Source organism: Eschscholzia californica, unplaced genomic scaffold (genome assembly GCF_041429995.1).
Source record: "Eschscholzia californica isolate CP2 unplaced genomic scaffold, dmEscCali1.0.p SCAF_3, whole genome shotgun sequence".
Taxonomy (NCBI): domain Eukaryota; kingdom Viridiplantae; phylum Streptophyta; class Magnoliopsida; order Ranunculales; family Papaveraceae; genus Eschscholzia; species Eschscholzia californica.
In genome coordinates this window covers 56,466,016-56,481,216 of record NW_028238420.1, presented here as the reverse complement: position 1 = coordinate 56,481,216, position 15,201 = coordinate 56,466,016, and the positions used below count along the sequence as shown (strand labels likewise).

The 15,201-nt window shown below is 37.8% G+C and overlaps 1 protein-coding gene across 1 annotated transcript; it reads right to left on the bottom strand.

Moving 5' to 3' along the window:
* Positions 1–2,278: 2,278 nt before the first annotated feature.
* On the bottom strand, positions 2,279–14,703 carry LOC147552191 (F-box/FBD/LRR-repeat protein At5g56420-like). The gene is made up of 6 exons (XM_086668617.1): positions 14,054–14,703; positions 6,962–7,137; positions 4,147–4,174; positions 3,068–4,021; positions 2,813–2,962; positions 2,279–2,728 (listed from the first exon to the last, which is right to left on the bottom strand). Exons 1-6 carry the CDS (start codon positions 14,699–14,701, stop codon positions 2,348–2,350), a joined length of 2,337 nt encoding a protein of 778 aa, XP_086524743.1. The 5' UTR covers positions 14,702–14,703; the 3' UTR covers positions 2,279–2,347.
* Positions 14,704–15,201: the final 498 nt, after the last annotated feature.

The following is a 15,201-nucleotide window of genomic DNA, read 5'->3' as shown; positions in this document are numbered from 1 at the left end:
AACTTAATGGCCATGGAATTGTTTTGATCTCACAACTTCTTGTACGTACTAATGCCAAACCAACACAAGTTAGACTTTTCACTACTTCAGAATACTTTGTCATCTTTAAAATTTAAAATTCAAGGCGGAGTTCAGAACGTCAAGTTTTGATCTTGCAATGTCTCACGTGGCAACCCATGCAGAACATCAACCAAGCAAATAACAACTCCGTACTAAGGTGCAAATAACAATACTATCGGATTGAATGCATAAATTTCATATAACAGAAACACTGCAATGTCATTAGGTTGATCCATGAAATTTACAAATTGAGAGTTACCAATGACACTCGTATAGCCAAAAAGGTTATAGATCAACAAGGACCTCTCAACACTGAAAGTTCATAACATTAAAAACTCTTTAATAAGTTTCTTCAAATTTAATTACACAACTTGACGAGGCTCTCGGAAGCGCAAGTACTTCTTCCATTATCTTCATTTTCTTTTTCATAACTCAAATTTCAGGCCTTTTTATTGATGACAAGGAGTAAGACCTTAAACATATTTTTTTATGTCGCAAAGAACCGAATTATATTTGGTGGATTAAATTATGAATGGTTAGCCTGCAGAATTGTTGCATTTTTTAGAAAGAGTTTTGCAACACTTATCGCCCTTCGGTGCCCTTCAAGAAATAGGAAGTCAATGGATTTTAGATTTGGCAACAGAGACTCTTCCACTGTATCAAGTGTTGATTCTCCACCATCTTGGCCAAATAAATATGGAGGGAAAACCTGAATAAGAAGATAATCGACAAGTATAAACATTACTATAAGTCTATTATCTATAACAAGGGCAATAGTTCGTGACACAAGTGTTCGCTAGGGAAACAAAAATTCGAGGCATGACTTGCCACATCAAAGACAAGTGATTCCAGCAGTGGTGAGTTCCGGAGCAAGTTTAGTAATGCCTTGTCAGTAGAATAGAGAACATCAACTTGCACCTTCAAATGGGTCAAATAGTAAAATGGGAAAAATGGTATCCATGTATATCTTTTCAATCAAAATTTGAGAAAAAAATAGTGCACTTTAAGTATTAATCTAGTACTTCCTTTTTTTAATTTTTAATCTGTGCCAAAAGTTTTTTAACGATTCTAATCTTTTATCAGCATATCACGAAGACGCAATTTTCTATCTAAAAATCCATGAATTTCGCGGCTTAGAGAATAGGTGGACGATGAAACCAAGAATCAGAATCACGAATGGGGTAGAGGTCCACAAGTACATCCATCTTTTAGATAAAATGCAAGTAAGAGAAGCTGTTTTAGTTGGAAGAAAAGATAGAATGTGATGAAGAACTAGTTCTGGTACAATTACTAATTCTATCATTTAGTATTACTTCATCACAAATTGTCATATTCCCTCCCTTGAGTAGCAGCTTCTGTTTTTTCTCTACCATCATTTCGAAGAAATCTTTCTCTCTCTTATTTCTCTGTTCTCTCTCTTCTCTCTAAGTTGTGGTGAAGCAGCCTGGTTACGGCGAAATAGCCAGATTCTACCAGACGAGGGTTTCGGCAAAGGAGTCTTCCCTTCGCAGGAATTACAAAAGACGGAAGAAATAGAGGAACTATAGTAAGAAGAGAGAGAAGAGAAATAGAGAAAGGGATGAGTGAGAAAAGAGAGAGATCACAGTCGGAGTCATATCGCCACTTTAATAGTCGTCAGATTTGATGGTGGTCGGAAAGAAGATGGAGGAAGAAGATATCAAAAGTCGGTAATGTTTGGAGGAAACAAAAAATATTTTCCACCCGAAACTTTCTTTCCTGAAATTTTTTCTCATTCCCCCAAAACATCTGACCTTTATCATTTTCTTCTTCCTCCATCTTCCCACCACCACCAACCCTGGCAATACCTGCACAACTAATTCCGGCGACACCTCCACCACTGACTCGAAAAATCCTTCGAAATCGGTTCATTCTCAAAACTAAATAAAAATAGCTACAAAATCAATCTCTCTGACAACCCCCGTATTTAATACAACTCGGAGGAATCGGTTCTTCCTCAAACTTAAACTAACATAATTCGACGAACACACAATCGATTTGGGTCAAGATTGTAAGTAATCATCCCATTAAGAAACCACTCTATAGTTCAGGAAGGAAAAAGAAAAGCATTAACGGTCATCTGTGAGGGGACAAATTTCGATTGCAGAAGCATAATCTGGGATTCTAAGACTTAGTATTGAATGCTGATAAAATCCAACAAATAACAAACATTGTTTTTTGACGCCATGTCATACTTCATCAATTATGTCAAGAGAAGTTATATACCGACATGGACTTCTCAAACTGAAAGTTCATAAACAAAAAAACTCTAGTCAGGTTCATCAAACAAAACTACACAACTTGATGAGGCTCTTGGAAGCTCATTTACTTCTTTCATTACCTTCATTTCTTCATCCTTCACTTTCATCTCGAATTCCAATTTTTTCAGTTTGTCTTCCATTACTTGTACTTTGGACATTTTGCTTGACGTGTGACTGGGGGGAACGTATGACGATGAGTGGACTTTACGAATGGTCATAGTCTTCAACACTATCGAATTTTTTAGAAGAAATTTTACAACACCCATGTCTCTTTTGTGCCCTTCGAAATGATAGAACTCAACAGATTTTAGGTTTAACAATAGAGGCTGAGGCTCTGTATCTAGTGTTGATTCTTCTCCATCCTCATCAGACAAATATGGGTGAAGGGCCTAATAAAAAGAGACCATCAAATTAAGACAATTTTTTTTTTTTTGTAATTGCTAGGGAAACAAAATGTTTGAGTAATGACTTACCGTAAATAAAAGTGATTCTAGGTTCGGCGAGGTTTTGAGCAAGTTGAGTAGTGCCTTATCAGTGTAACAAAGAAAATCTGAATATAATTGTAAATCTGTCAAATTGCAAAATGTAGGTTGATTGATTGAGTCCCCTGAATGGCAGAAGTCCTACCAAAAGACAAAAATGCTAGTAAGGAATTAGACAAAACAAATATTATATAAACATATGGCCACAACACTCTAACACTTAATATACAGCTCAAGAGCCCATACCTTAGGGAGATAGCCAGAAAACGTTAGATTCTTCACATTACAAACTTCTCCAAGAAGTCTACTTGCACTTACTCTTTCTTCCGTGTTCATTTCAGCAATATCATCTTTTCCAACTAACGAAACTTCGATAGATGCATGAACAAGTGAAACGCTATTTGATACAAATATATTTGCAAGAGAACCCTCGTATGTGAGAGATACTAGATTTGGAGCCGAAATCTTGATTGTCTGAAGCATATGCAAAAGCTCTAATTTTTTCAGTGTGGGGGTGGTCCGAGTGGAGATGCATATCATCTTCACATTGTTCCATTTGCAGTCATGTATAAACAAATCTTCTAGGACCGGGCAACTAGAAAAGAGTCGCTCACTTATGTTAGTGACCGAAGAATGAACTTTAACAAGCTTTAGGATCTTGAGCTTTGGAAAATAAACAGATTTAGGAAGATTGAAATCTAGGATGTCGTCTAACTCTAACCTAGTTAGAGACTCAGAAGTAAAAAGACAAGAGGGTAATAACACTTTTTGTCTGAATTGAATAATGAGTTGTTCAACTTTGCGCCTTACCACAAAAGAGATCCAAGCATTTATCCTGGAGTCAGCATTACTTAGTTCCTTACAATTCAGATGGAATGTTTGAATATTTGAAACATGATGAAGCAACGTTCTTTCAACAAAATCCATCAATCTATTAACATATAAAGGATTATGCGAACGATCATACGAAGAACCGATATCAAGAATGGGGATAGAGGTCCACAAGTGCATCCATCTTTTAGATAAAATGCAAGTCCGAGCAGAATGTTTGGTTCCAAGGAAATAGAAGATACGATTAATGACGTCTTCGGGTAAGTTACTAATTCTATCATCACCAGTATTACATTGTTGATCACCAATGCGGATTTCTCCATCGAGCGCCTTCTGCTTTTTCGAAACCATTATAACGGGGATGCCTTCCTAAGATAGAAAATTTTGCTGTTAGAATCACCCATTAACAAATTCACATCGAAATTCGATATATTGATATCGATAGATACCATGAATTTTACATGAAAATATAACTATGAGTTAGCTATGAATACCTTCTTAGACAAAAAAAACCCTAACCAACTACAATAACATTCATAATGTTCAAAATATATAATCTCAAACATGTTAGGAAAAATAAAAAATAAGAAATGAAAAACAAGCAAAGTGAAACGGGATCCCCCTAACGGGAAGAGAGAAGTACTCACCTTTTTGATGATTGTCACTCCATAAAACTCTAAATTTCACCAAATTTTCTAGGGCTTTAGAAATTGGTGAAGAAGACCAAGGGTTTTGGTGTTTTAAAAGTTTTAGCTCTGTCCACAGTAAATATGTCAGGGCCAACAAACTACTGGGCCTGTGGGTGTGTGTGCCTATAGAATTGCAGACATTAGTACCCAACCGAGAAATCAGACTTCAGAAATGCCCATACAAAAACAAAAAGATCAAAATCCAATGCTGGAGTGTTGAACTGAAGTTTAAACTTTACTAAACAAAAATTAAGAAACACATAGTTAGTGGTAGGGAAAAACATCATTATGGGAGATTATATTTGCTTAACTATTTTGAACGTGTAATCTATATATTATTTTCATCTCACATCTCTTGTATGTAAATCAATGCACGCAAAACCAACAAAGCGAGAAGAGAACTTCTCACTGTTTTAGCATGTTATCTTTTAAATCTGAAATTCAAGGCAGGGACGCAAGGTTCAAAAGTACATCCACGTCACTTTTGATAATCTGACAGTCCGAAAAAAAATAAGTTGAAGTCTGAGTTTTGATCTCAAGACATCTCATGCGCAACCGAGATAGAACATCAACATTGTCCGGGCTAGACTATCTCTTTTAAGATAAACTAGTGTATGTCCCGTGTCCTAGGCCACGGACAGTTGTACTAATCAAATGTAACGAAATTTTTGTAACCCTCTTCAAAAAAAAAAATGTAACGAAATTTTATTGTTATATTGTGGATACCCTCATATTTTGTACTGTATTATTTTTTTTGTTTCCTTATTTTTAAATTAGTTATTATTTTGTCGAGAGGGAGAGATTTTAATTTATTTTTCTAACTCTTGAAATTTATTTTGTTTCTTTTTTTCTTAAATTAGTTATTTTATTTCTAAGAAAGATACGGTTATTATTTTCTAAATAGGTAACTTTATCTCTACGAAGGACTATATCATAAATTTTGAGAAGGACTTCTAGACAATATCCTTTATTAAAAATGGGTGTTTGTCCCAGTCATCGTTTTCCCTTCTGTTTTATTATATAGAAGATTGTTTATTTTCTTTTGACTCTTTTTTCTTAAATTAGTTATTTTATTGAGAGAGAAAGATATTTCAATTTCTTTTTTAACTATTGCAATATCTTTTGTTTACTCGCTTTTATTAAATTAGATACTTTATTTCTAAAAGTGACACGGTTATTTTTGTTAAATAAGTAACTTTATTTCTACGAAGGACTATACTGTAATATTGGAGAAGGGCTTCTAGACAATCAAACGTTACGAAAATTTATTGTTATATTTTATATAGAGAGAGAGATTTTTATTAGTTATTATTTTTTTGTATTATGTTTTTGTTTCTTTTCTCTTAAAATAGTTATTATGTTATTGAGAGAGAGATTTTAATTTCTTTTTTAACCTTTGGAATTTATTTTGTTTATTTTTTTTCTTAAATTAGTTATTTTATTTCTAAGAAGGAAAAGATTATTGTTTTCTAAATAGGTAACTTTATTTCTACGGAGGACTATATTTTAAATTTTGAGAAGGGCTTCTAGACAATATGCATAATTAAGGATGTTTGTCCCAGTCATCGTTTTCCCTTCTGTTTTATATAATAGATAATCGTTGCAGGGCAAATTTATAAGACAAAAGGTAAAAGATGATCGTTGGAGGGCAAATTGAAAATTTTTGTTTTTTTCAAAAAAATGGGGGTGTGGTCCAAAAATTCATATAATAGTGGGGTGAATGTCAAAATCGCTCAAAATATTTCAACAACTACAAAAGGGTAAAATTGTCATGGTTGGCGCGTGTGTTTCGCACACACCCAACTTAACTCTGAGTTGACGGTTTCCGTCCAAGTGGGGGTGTATATCAAAAGTTTTGAAAAAGTGGGGGTGTAGTCCTAATATTCATATAATAGTGGGGGTGTATGTCAAATTCTCCCTTCTAAAATTTCAAAAGTCCTGCCCCTGCCCCTGCCCCTGCCCCTGCCCCTGCCCCTGCCTATCTCTTAGACATCTCATTAGCTTCAGTGTGGGCTCGTCTTAACAGAGTTTGGGATCTGCCCCTGCCTGTAGATACTTTAGTAAACAATGAATCACTATTAAGGTTAAATTTCATATTACAAAAGCACTTCATTCCATTTGGTTGATCACAGATTCCACTAAATACTTACAAATTAAAAGCTATGAAACTCATATAGCAAAAAAGTTACCCATCAACAACATGGAGAAAGTTCATAACATTACAAACTCTTAACAATTTTCTTCAAACTCGATCACGCAAGTCAACGAGACTCTGGGAAGCCCAAGTATTTCGTCCTCTCGCTTCTGTGACAAGGGGTAAGAACTCAAATATCTTGAGTTGGTTTCTTTACGAATGATCATACTCTGCAAAACTGTTGCAATTTTCAGAAAGAATTTTACCAAACATATCTCCCTTTTGTGTCCTTCAAAATGTAGGAACTCGACGGATTTGAGATTTTGTAACATAGACTCAAGCACAGTATCTAGTGTTGATTCTTCATCATCGTCGTCAGATAAATATGGGGGAAATACCCGATAAGAAGATAATCAACAAATATAAATATTATTGTAACAAGGGAACTTGTAAATGATGCAAGAAAAAAGTGATTGCTAGGGAAACAAAAGATTTGAGTCATGACTTGCCCCATGAAAGACAAGTGATTCCAGCACCGCAGAGCTCCGGAGCAATTTCAGAAGTGCGTCATCAGTAGAACAAAATATATCCGAGTCCACTTTCAAATGGGTCAAATTGTGAAATGTAGGAAGATTAGTTGAGTGATCTAAAATGCAGAATTCCTACCAAAAAAAGTATAAGAATGTTTTTAAGGAGTTAGACGAGACAAATATAATGTATATATCTATATATTCAACTGTTGTTCTCTGGTTATTAATCGATAAGTCGATTTCTCTCTGTCTTGGCTTGATTTAGACAGAGTTTCCTTTCTCTAACTTATAGAGAGATAAACTAATAAAGAATAATTAATATTCCTTCTTTCGGGCTAACCGTGATAGGTGTTAATTTAGTCGAGGCAAGAATAAATTCTCTTTCCTTAAGACATTTTACACCCCCGTAACAGTACCAAACGTTGGGGTGAATGCCTTCGGGATACAACGACTAACCTTTCAGAATTTTAAGATGGTACTTCTATATTCTGAAAGCGGACGAACCTGTGTCAGTATTATGAGCTCTTGGACTAATGCGGATGATCTTCTAGACGCTTCTGAAATTCAAGTTCACTCGAGACTTCTTTCTTCCTTTTCTAGATATTCTAGTCTATCCAGAACCTCTAGAAAAAACTTCTTTAATTAGATATTCTAGGCCAACCAGAACCTCTAATTGTTAGAAGGGAAGAGAAGAAGAGAATGAATTGAATTGATGAAAAATGAAGTGGGTTTGATGGGTTTATATAGGAATTGAATAGGTGTATAATGTCTTTTGGGTTCAAAAGACATAGCTGTTCGAAACCAGGGGCTATAACTGAATATTATAGTCGGTTTGATCTTGGGCCATTGGATCGCGCTTGAAAACGCGGACGGAACGCTGGCCGTCAGATCCGGTTACGCGTGCCCGCGAGATGCCCGCAGATGAAGGCAGCTACCGTTAGATGCTAGCCCGGATCTATCCCGAACGCGGAAAGAACGCCATCTGTTGGATCGCGCGTAAACCCGCGCGATGAACGCTGACCGTCCAGATTGACGCGCGTCCTCTTCGCGCAAATGCCCCCTAACATGACTGTTCCTCTTTGACAGTTCAGTACCTATTTCAACCGTTTTTCGTTCAAACTTTAACCTTGAATTTCTCATTCATCCGGAATCGGATTTGAGTGATTCTTGGCTCTAAATTGTAGAGCTCGACGAGACGAACGCAATGGCGCGTTCCGTTTCTGAGTTTGACGAGTCGGCTTAAGCCAAAATTGGCTCCGATTCCAACAATCCCCCACATGAATGAAAATTTGAGGTTTTTTATGCTATGATATATGCAGACATACTATACTGACAGACTGACACTGACAGAGCTCATAAGCGGAATTTCGCTGCATCGGAAGAAGGTAGTCTTTCGACTTTGAACCTTTCCTAGTGAGTAACTACCAGGTCTACAAGGACGGCAGTGAACTTTACGTCTTGAACTGGGTCCTGGGAATTGTAATCCAAAATAGTTATCACACAGCTAATCCCTTACTAACTTAGGTTCTCGGTTGTGTTCATTTCGGCCCTGAACATTCCCGATTTCGTGTGTGCTTTAGAGAAGTCTGCCTAGACGACCTTCTCACGGAACCGGCATCAATTCACACACATATAGGTTATCCGTACTAAGGTATCCTGCTATACCTCACGTTAGAATCAAGTTCTAAGTTTTCGGATTAATTAAAAGCTTAATGCTTAACCTCTCAACGCAGGTAACACTGTTGTCATCCTAGGAATGGGTAAGAGATAGAGATCTCTTACAGTGTTACTGTCGAGTCAGGATATAGCTTCAGTTGCCCTTTGAACCTAGATCGTGGGATCTCCAGTCATCTAGGTAGGGTTTCACCATGCCTTTACTCATTTACTTAGGCGTTAGCCCCATTCCCTTTGATGATGCAACTACTAACTCTCTAGATAACCCTTTTGTAAATGGATCCGCTAGGTTATCTTTGGATCTTATATAATTTATAGTTATGATCCCTTCAGAGAGAAGTTGCTTAACGGTATTATGTCTCCGACGAATGTGTCGAGACTTACCGTTGTACATCTTGCTTTGTGCCAGTGCAATCGCTGCTTGGTTATCGCAGTGTATGTTGATTGCAGGCACCGGCTTTGGCCATATTGGAATATCTTCAAGGAATTGTCGCAGCCATTCTGCTTCTTCCCCTGCTTTATCTAGAGCAATGAATTCTGAATCCATTGTCGATCGAGCAATGCACGTTTGCTTCGAAGATTTCCATGATATGGCAGCCCCTCCCAGTGTAAACACATATCCACTGGTTGACTTAGTGTCGTCGGTATCTGATATCCAATTTGCATCTGCATATCCCTCTAAGACTGCGGGATATGTGGTATAATGGAGTCCGTACTCCTTCGTCTTTCTTAGATACCGTAACACTCTCGTTATGGCGTTCCAATGTGTGTTATTCGGGTTACTCGTAAATCTACTTAGCTTACTAACTGAGTAGGCTATGTCTGGTCGAGTACAGTTCATTAGGTACATCAGACTTCCAATAATCCGAGAGTACTCTAATTGTCTTACTGCGTTCCCTGTATTCTTCATTAAGTGAATACTTGGATCTATCGGAGTATTCGCCACTTTGAGGTCATCTTTGCTGAATTTTTCTAAGATTTTCTCAACGTAATGCGTTTGAGATAGACTTATCCCTTCAGCCGTCTTGGAAACCTTAATTCCAAGAATGACCTCTGCTTTCCCTAAATCTTTCATATCGAAAGTTTTCGAAAGCATCTTTTTAGTTGTATTAATGACATCTAAATTATTTCCCATAATTAGCATGTCATCTACATACAAACATAGAATAACACATCCTTTAGCAGTTACCTTTGTATAGACACATTTATCACATTCGTTTATCTTAAATCCGTTTGATAATAATGTGTCATCAAACTTTAAGTGCCACTGCTTCGGAGCTTGCTTTAGCCCGTATAGTGATTTCACTAACCTACACACTTTCTTTTCTTGTCCCGGAGCTATGAACCCTTCTGGTTGGTTCATATATATCTCTTCTTCGAGTTGTCCGTTTAAGAAAGCGGTTTTCACATCCATCTGATGAATTTCCAGATTATATAAGGATGCTATAGCTACTAACACTCTTATTGAGGTGATTCGACTAACTGGAGAATAGGTGTCGAAATAATCTAACCCTTCTTTTTGTCGGAATCCCTGTGCGACAAGTCTTGCTTTATACTTGTCTATAGATCCATCTGTTTTCAATTTCCTTTTGAAAATCCATTTGCAGCCTAGAGGCTTGCAACCTGGTGGGAGGTCTACTAGCTCCCATGTATGATTTCCCATGATGGATTCTATTTCACTATTAACAGCTTCTTTCCAGAATGGAGCTTCTGGAGTAGCCATTGCTTCTGTGAAAGTCCGAGGTTCATTTTCTACCATATAGGTTAGAAAATCAGGACCAAATGTCTTAGCTTTCTTTGTCCTTTTCCCTCTTCGAGGTTCGAGTGTTGTTTCCTCGATTTCCATATCATCTTCTTTAGATGTTTCTAGACTTTCCTCTTCCTCATCTCTTACACGTTTTCTACTTTCAGATGAGACTTCTGAATTCTGTTTGAAAGGAAAGATGTGTTCAAAGAACTTAGCATCTCTCGATTCCAGAATGGTGTTTATGTGTATATCTTCGATTTCAGACTTCTGTACTAGAAATCTATAGGCGCCACTATTTATTGCGGGCCCTATGTATACACAGTCCACAGTTTTAGGTCCTATCTTGACCCGTTTAGGAGGAGGGACTAATACCTTCGCCAGACACCCCCACACTTTCGTGTACTTAAAGGATGGCATCCTTCCTTTCCATAACTCATATGGAATTTTACCGGTCTTTCTATGGGGTAACTTATTTAATAAGTGATTCGCCGATAATATCGCTTCCCCCCACAAGTTCTGAGGTAAACCAGAACTTATCAAGAAAGCGTTCATCATTTCCTTTAAGGTTCTGTTTTTCCGCTCTGCTACACCATTTTGTTGAGGTGTATAAGGAGCCGTTGTTTGATGAACTATGCCATTCTTCGCACATATCTCGGCGAAAGGAGATTCATATTCTCCACCTCGATCACTTCTCAAAGCCTTAATCTTTTTATTAAGTTGAGTTTCCACTTCGGTTTTATAAAGTTCGAACTTATCGACTGCTTCATCCTTACTTCTTAGTAAGTAGACATAGCAAAACCGAGTGGAGTCATCGATAAAAGTGATGAAGTACTTTTTACCTCCTCTGGTTTGAACCATCTTTAAGTCACAAATGTCACTGTGAATTAAGTCTAGAGGTTCTGTGTCTCGTTCTATTGATTTGAACGATGTCTTAGTCATTTTTGATTCTACACATGTTTGACATGTTCGTTTTAAATCAATTTCGACTTTTGGAATTAACTCTAAGTTCATTAATTTCTTTAATGACTTGTTATTCACATGTCCTAGTCTTTCATGCCAAATATTAAAAGACTCAGCAATATAAACGGAATTATTAACTTTATTAATAATAGACGCCTTTGGCGTTACAGAGGTTACATTTAGTTTAAATAACCCCCCACATAAGTAGCCCTTCCCAACATACATCCCATTCTTAGACAAGACGAAGTTGTTTGACTCAAAGACTAGCTTGAACCCATTCTTACTTAGAAGAGAACCAGAAACCAGATTCTTTCGGATATCTGGAGCATGAAGTACATCGTTCAAAGTTACTTCCTTTCCTGAAGTGAACTTCAGAATGATCTTCCCTTTTCCTCTGACCTGGGTGGTTGAGTCATTTCCCATGAACAGGGTTTCTCCTTCACTTATTTCGTTATAAGAGGAGAAGAGGCCTTTGTCACCACAAATGTGACGAGTAGCTCCGGTGTCGACCCACCACTCTCTCTGGTTGTTAACCAGGTTGACTTCAGATACCACTGCACAGAGGTTCAAGTTCTGAAGTTTCTCAGTCACTTCTTCGGCTTCAGTAACCATAGCACACAGGTTCTGAGTTTCGGTATCTTCTATCAGCGAGGCTTGGTCATTCGGCTTCTTTTGTCTGTTGCCGGTTTTGGAACGACAATCCTTTGCCATATGACCTCGTTTGCCACAGTTGTAGCATAGGCCGAACCTCGTCTTTTTCTTCGGCTTTCCTCCGTCTTTAGACAGATGCTTACGCTTCTTACTCGGACCGGTCTCTACGACGTTCACATTCGAGAGTCTTTCAGAGTTCTTCTCGGCAATGCGACTGTCCTCTTCGATTCGAAGCTTTAGGATGAGTTCTTCAAGGCTCATATCCTTATTCTTGTGGCGGAGATAATTTTTGAAGTCTTTCCACCCCGTGGGTAATTTTTCAATTAGGGCTCGGACCTGGAAAGGTTCATTCGTTATCATGTTCTCTGCCTGTAGTTCCTGTAGGAGACTCTGTAGTTCTTGGACCTGGATCATAACTGGTTTTGAATCAGTCATCTTGTAGTCCAAGAATCGTCCTACGATGAACTTCTTGACACCCGCCTTCTCAGTCTTATACTTATTGATAAGGGTGTCCCACAGTTGTTTAGATGTTTCTATAACCGAATATAGATTATAGAGTCCGTCATCTAGACTGTTCAGGATATAATTCTTGCACAAGAAGTCTTCTTGTTTCCATGCCTCTATTTCAGCGGTACGCTGTGCCTCATCCTCTATTTCTGCATGGGTGGGTCTCTCCTCGGTTAAGTATTTAACCAGACCCAATGTCGTTAGGTAGAACATCATCTTCAACTTCCATCGGTTGAAGTCAGTTCCTTTGAACTTCTCTGGTTTTTCCCCATTATTTGTGTTAGGCGGAATAACTCGCAGAGTGGTTCTTGTTCGTGCCATTTCCTTTTCTGAAACACACAGAAAGTAAACCAAATTAATATCTTATAACCAGAGAAATAATAATAAAATGTCTTAAGATTGTTGTTCTCTGGTTATTAATCGATAAGTCGATTTCTCTCTGTCTTGGCTTGATTTAGACAGAGTTTCCTTTCTCTAACTTATAGAGAGATAAACTAATAAAGAATAATTAATATTCCTTCTTTCGGGCTAACCGTGATAGGTGTTAATTTAGTCGAGGCAAGAATAAATTCTCTTTCCTTAAGACATTTTACACCCCCGTAACAGTACCAAACGTTGGGGTGAATGCCTTCGGGATACAACGACTAACCTTTCAGAATTTTAAGATGGTACTTCTATATTCTGAAAGCGGACGAACCTGTGTCAGTATTATGAGCTCTTGGACTAATGCGGATGATCTTCTAGACGCTTCTGAAATTCAAGTTCACTCGAGACTTCTTTCTTCCTTTTCTAGATATTCTAGTCTATCCAGAACCTCTAGAAAAAACTTCTTTAATTAGATATTCTAGGCCAACCAGAACCTCTAATTGTTAGAAGGGAAGAGAAGAAGAGAATGAATTGAATTGATGAAAAATGAAGTGGGTTTGATGGGTTTATATAGGAATTGAATAGGTGTATAATGTCTTTTGGGTTCAAAAGACATAGCTGTTCGAAACCAGGGGCTATAACTGAATATTATAGTCGGTTTGATCTTGGGCCATTGGATCGCGCTTGAAAACGCGGACGGAACGCTGGCCGTCAGATCCGGTTACGCGTGCCCGCGAGATGCCCGCAGATGAAGGCAGCTACCGTTAGATGCTAGCCCGGATCTATCCCGAACGCGGAAAGAACGCCATCTGTTGGATCGCGCGTAAACCCGCGCGATGAACGCTGACCGTCCAGATTGACGCGCGTCCTCTTCGCGCAAATGCCCCCTAACATGACTGTTCCTCTTTGACAGTTCAGTACCTATTTCAACCGTTTTTCGTTCAAACTTTAACCTTGAATTTCTCATTCATCCGGAATCGGATTTGAGTGATTCTTGGCTCTAAATTGTAGAGCTCGACGAGACGAACGCAATGGCGCGTTCCGTTTCTGAGTTTGACGAGTCGGCTTAAGCCAAAATTGGCTCCGATTCCAACATCAACTTCAATCTAAATATTTAATACACAAGTTAAAAAAAAACATTACTTCAATAGTGCAGAGAGAAAACGATAGATGCTTCACATTACAAAGCTCTCCAAGAAGGTTAATTGCACCAACTTTTTCCCTACTTATTCCGTGATCTTCTTCATTCTCCGTGTAACCTTGCATACGTGCATCAACGAGTGATGAAAAGCTTTGAAGAATCTCCAAATCCGGAAGAGAACCTGTGTATGATAGAAAAACTAGATTTGGGGTCGAAATCTTGACTGACTGGTCCAGACTAGAACATGTTAAATGTTTTAGTGAAGGATTTGAGATGCGTATCATCTCGCGGTTGCAATTTCTTATAAGTAACTCTTCTAAGACTGGGCAGTTAGGAAAGAGTTGGTCGATGCCATCCGAGAAATGGACAGTATCAAGCTTTAAGATCTTCAGCATTGGAAAACAAATGGACTTGGGAAGATTGAAGTCCGTGATATTGTTTAGCTCTAACCTAGTTAGTGACTCACAAACGAAAAGACAGGAGGGCACCCTTCCATTTCGATTAACAAGCTCTTCGACTTTGCCCCTCAAGGCAAAAGAGATCCAAGCATTTATCCTAGAATGATTACTTAGTCCACTACAATTTAGATTGAATTTCTGAATATTAGAGTACATATCACGAAGATGCAATGTTCTATCTACAAAATCCATGAAATTATTAGCGTATAGAGGGAATTCTTCTTGAGTTAGAATATCTTCTTGAGTTAGAATAGGTGGCCAATCAAACCAAGAATCAAAATCAAGAACGGGAATAGAGGTCCACAAGTACATCCATCTTTTAGATAAAATGCAAGTAGAAGCAGCTGTTTTGGTTGGAAGAAAAGATAGAATGTGATGAAGAACGAGTTCTGGTAAATTACTAATTCTATCATTTACATCAGAAATTGCCATATTCCCCCCCTTGAGTAGTAGCTTTTGCTTTTTCACTACCATCATTTCGAAGAAATCTTCTTAAGATACAAATATGAGATTTGAATAAGCAAACCAACTACTATGATAGTTTAGAGAAATCAGAAATGCTAATAACAGGTCCTAGAGACAAACTTCTCCTTTTTCTCCGAAACATTAACCTAACAAAATATCCATGATTCGGTTGAGGCAATCCATCTTTAGGAGAGGTTCAATGATCTCTCTTCCTTGTGTCCACTTAC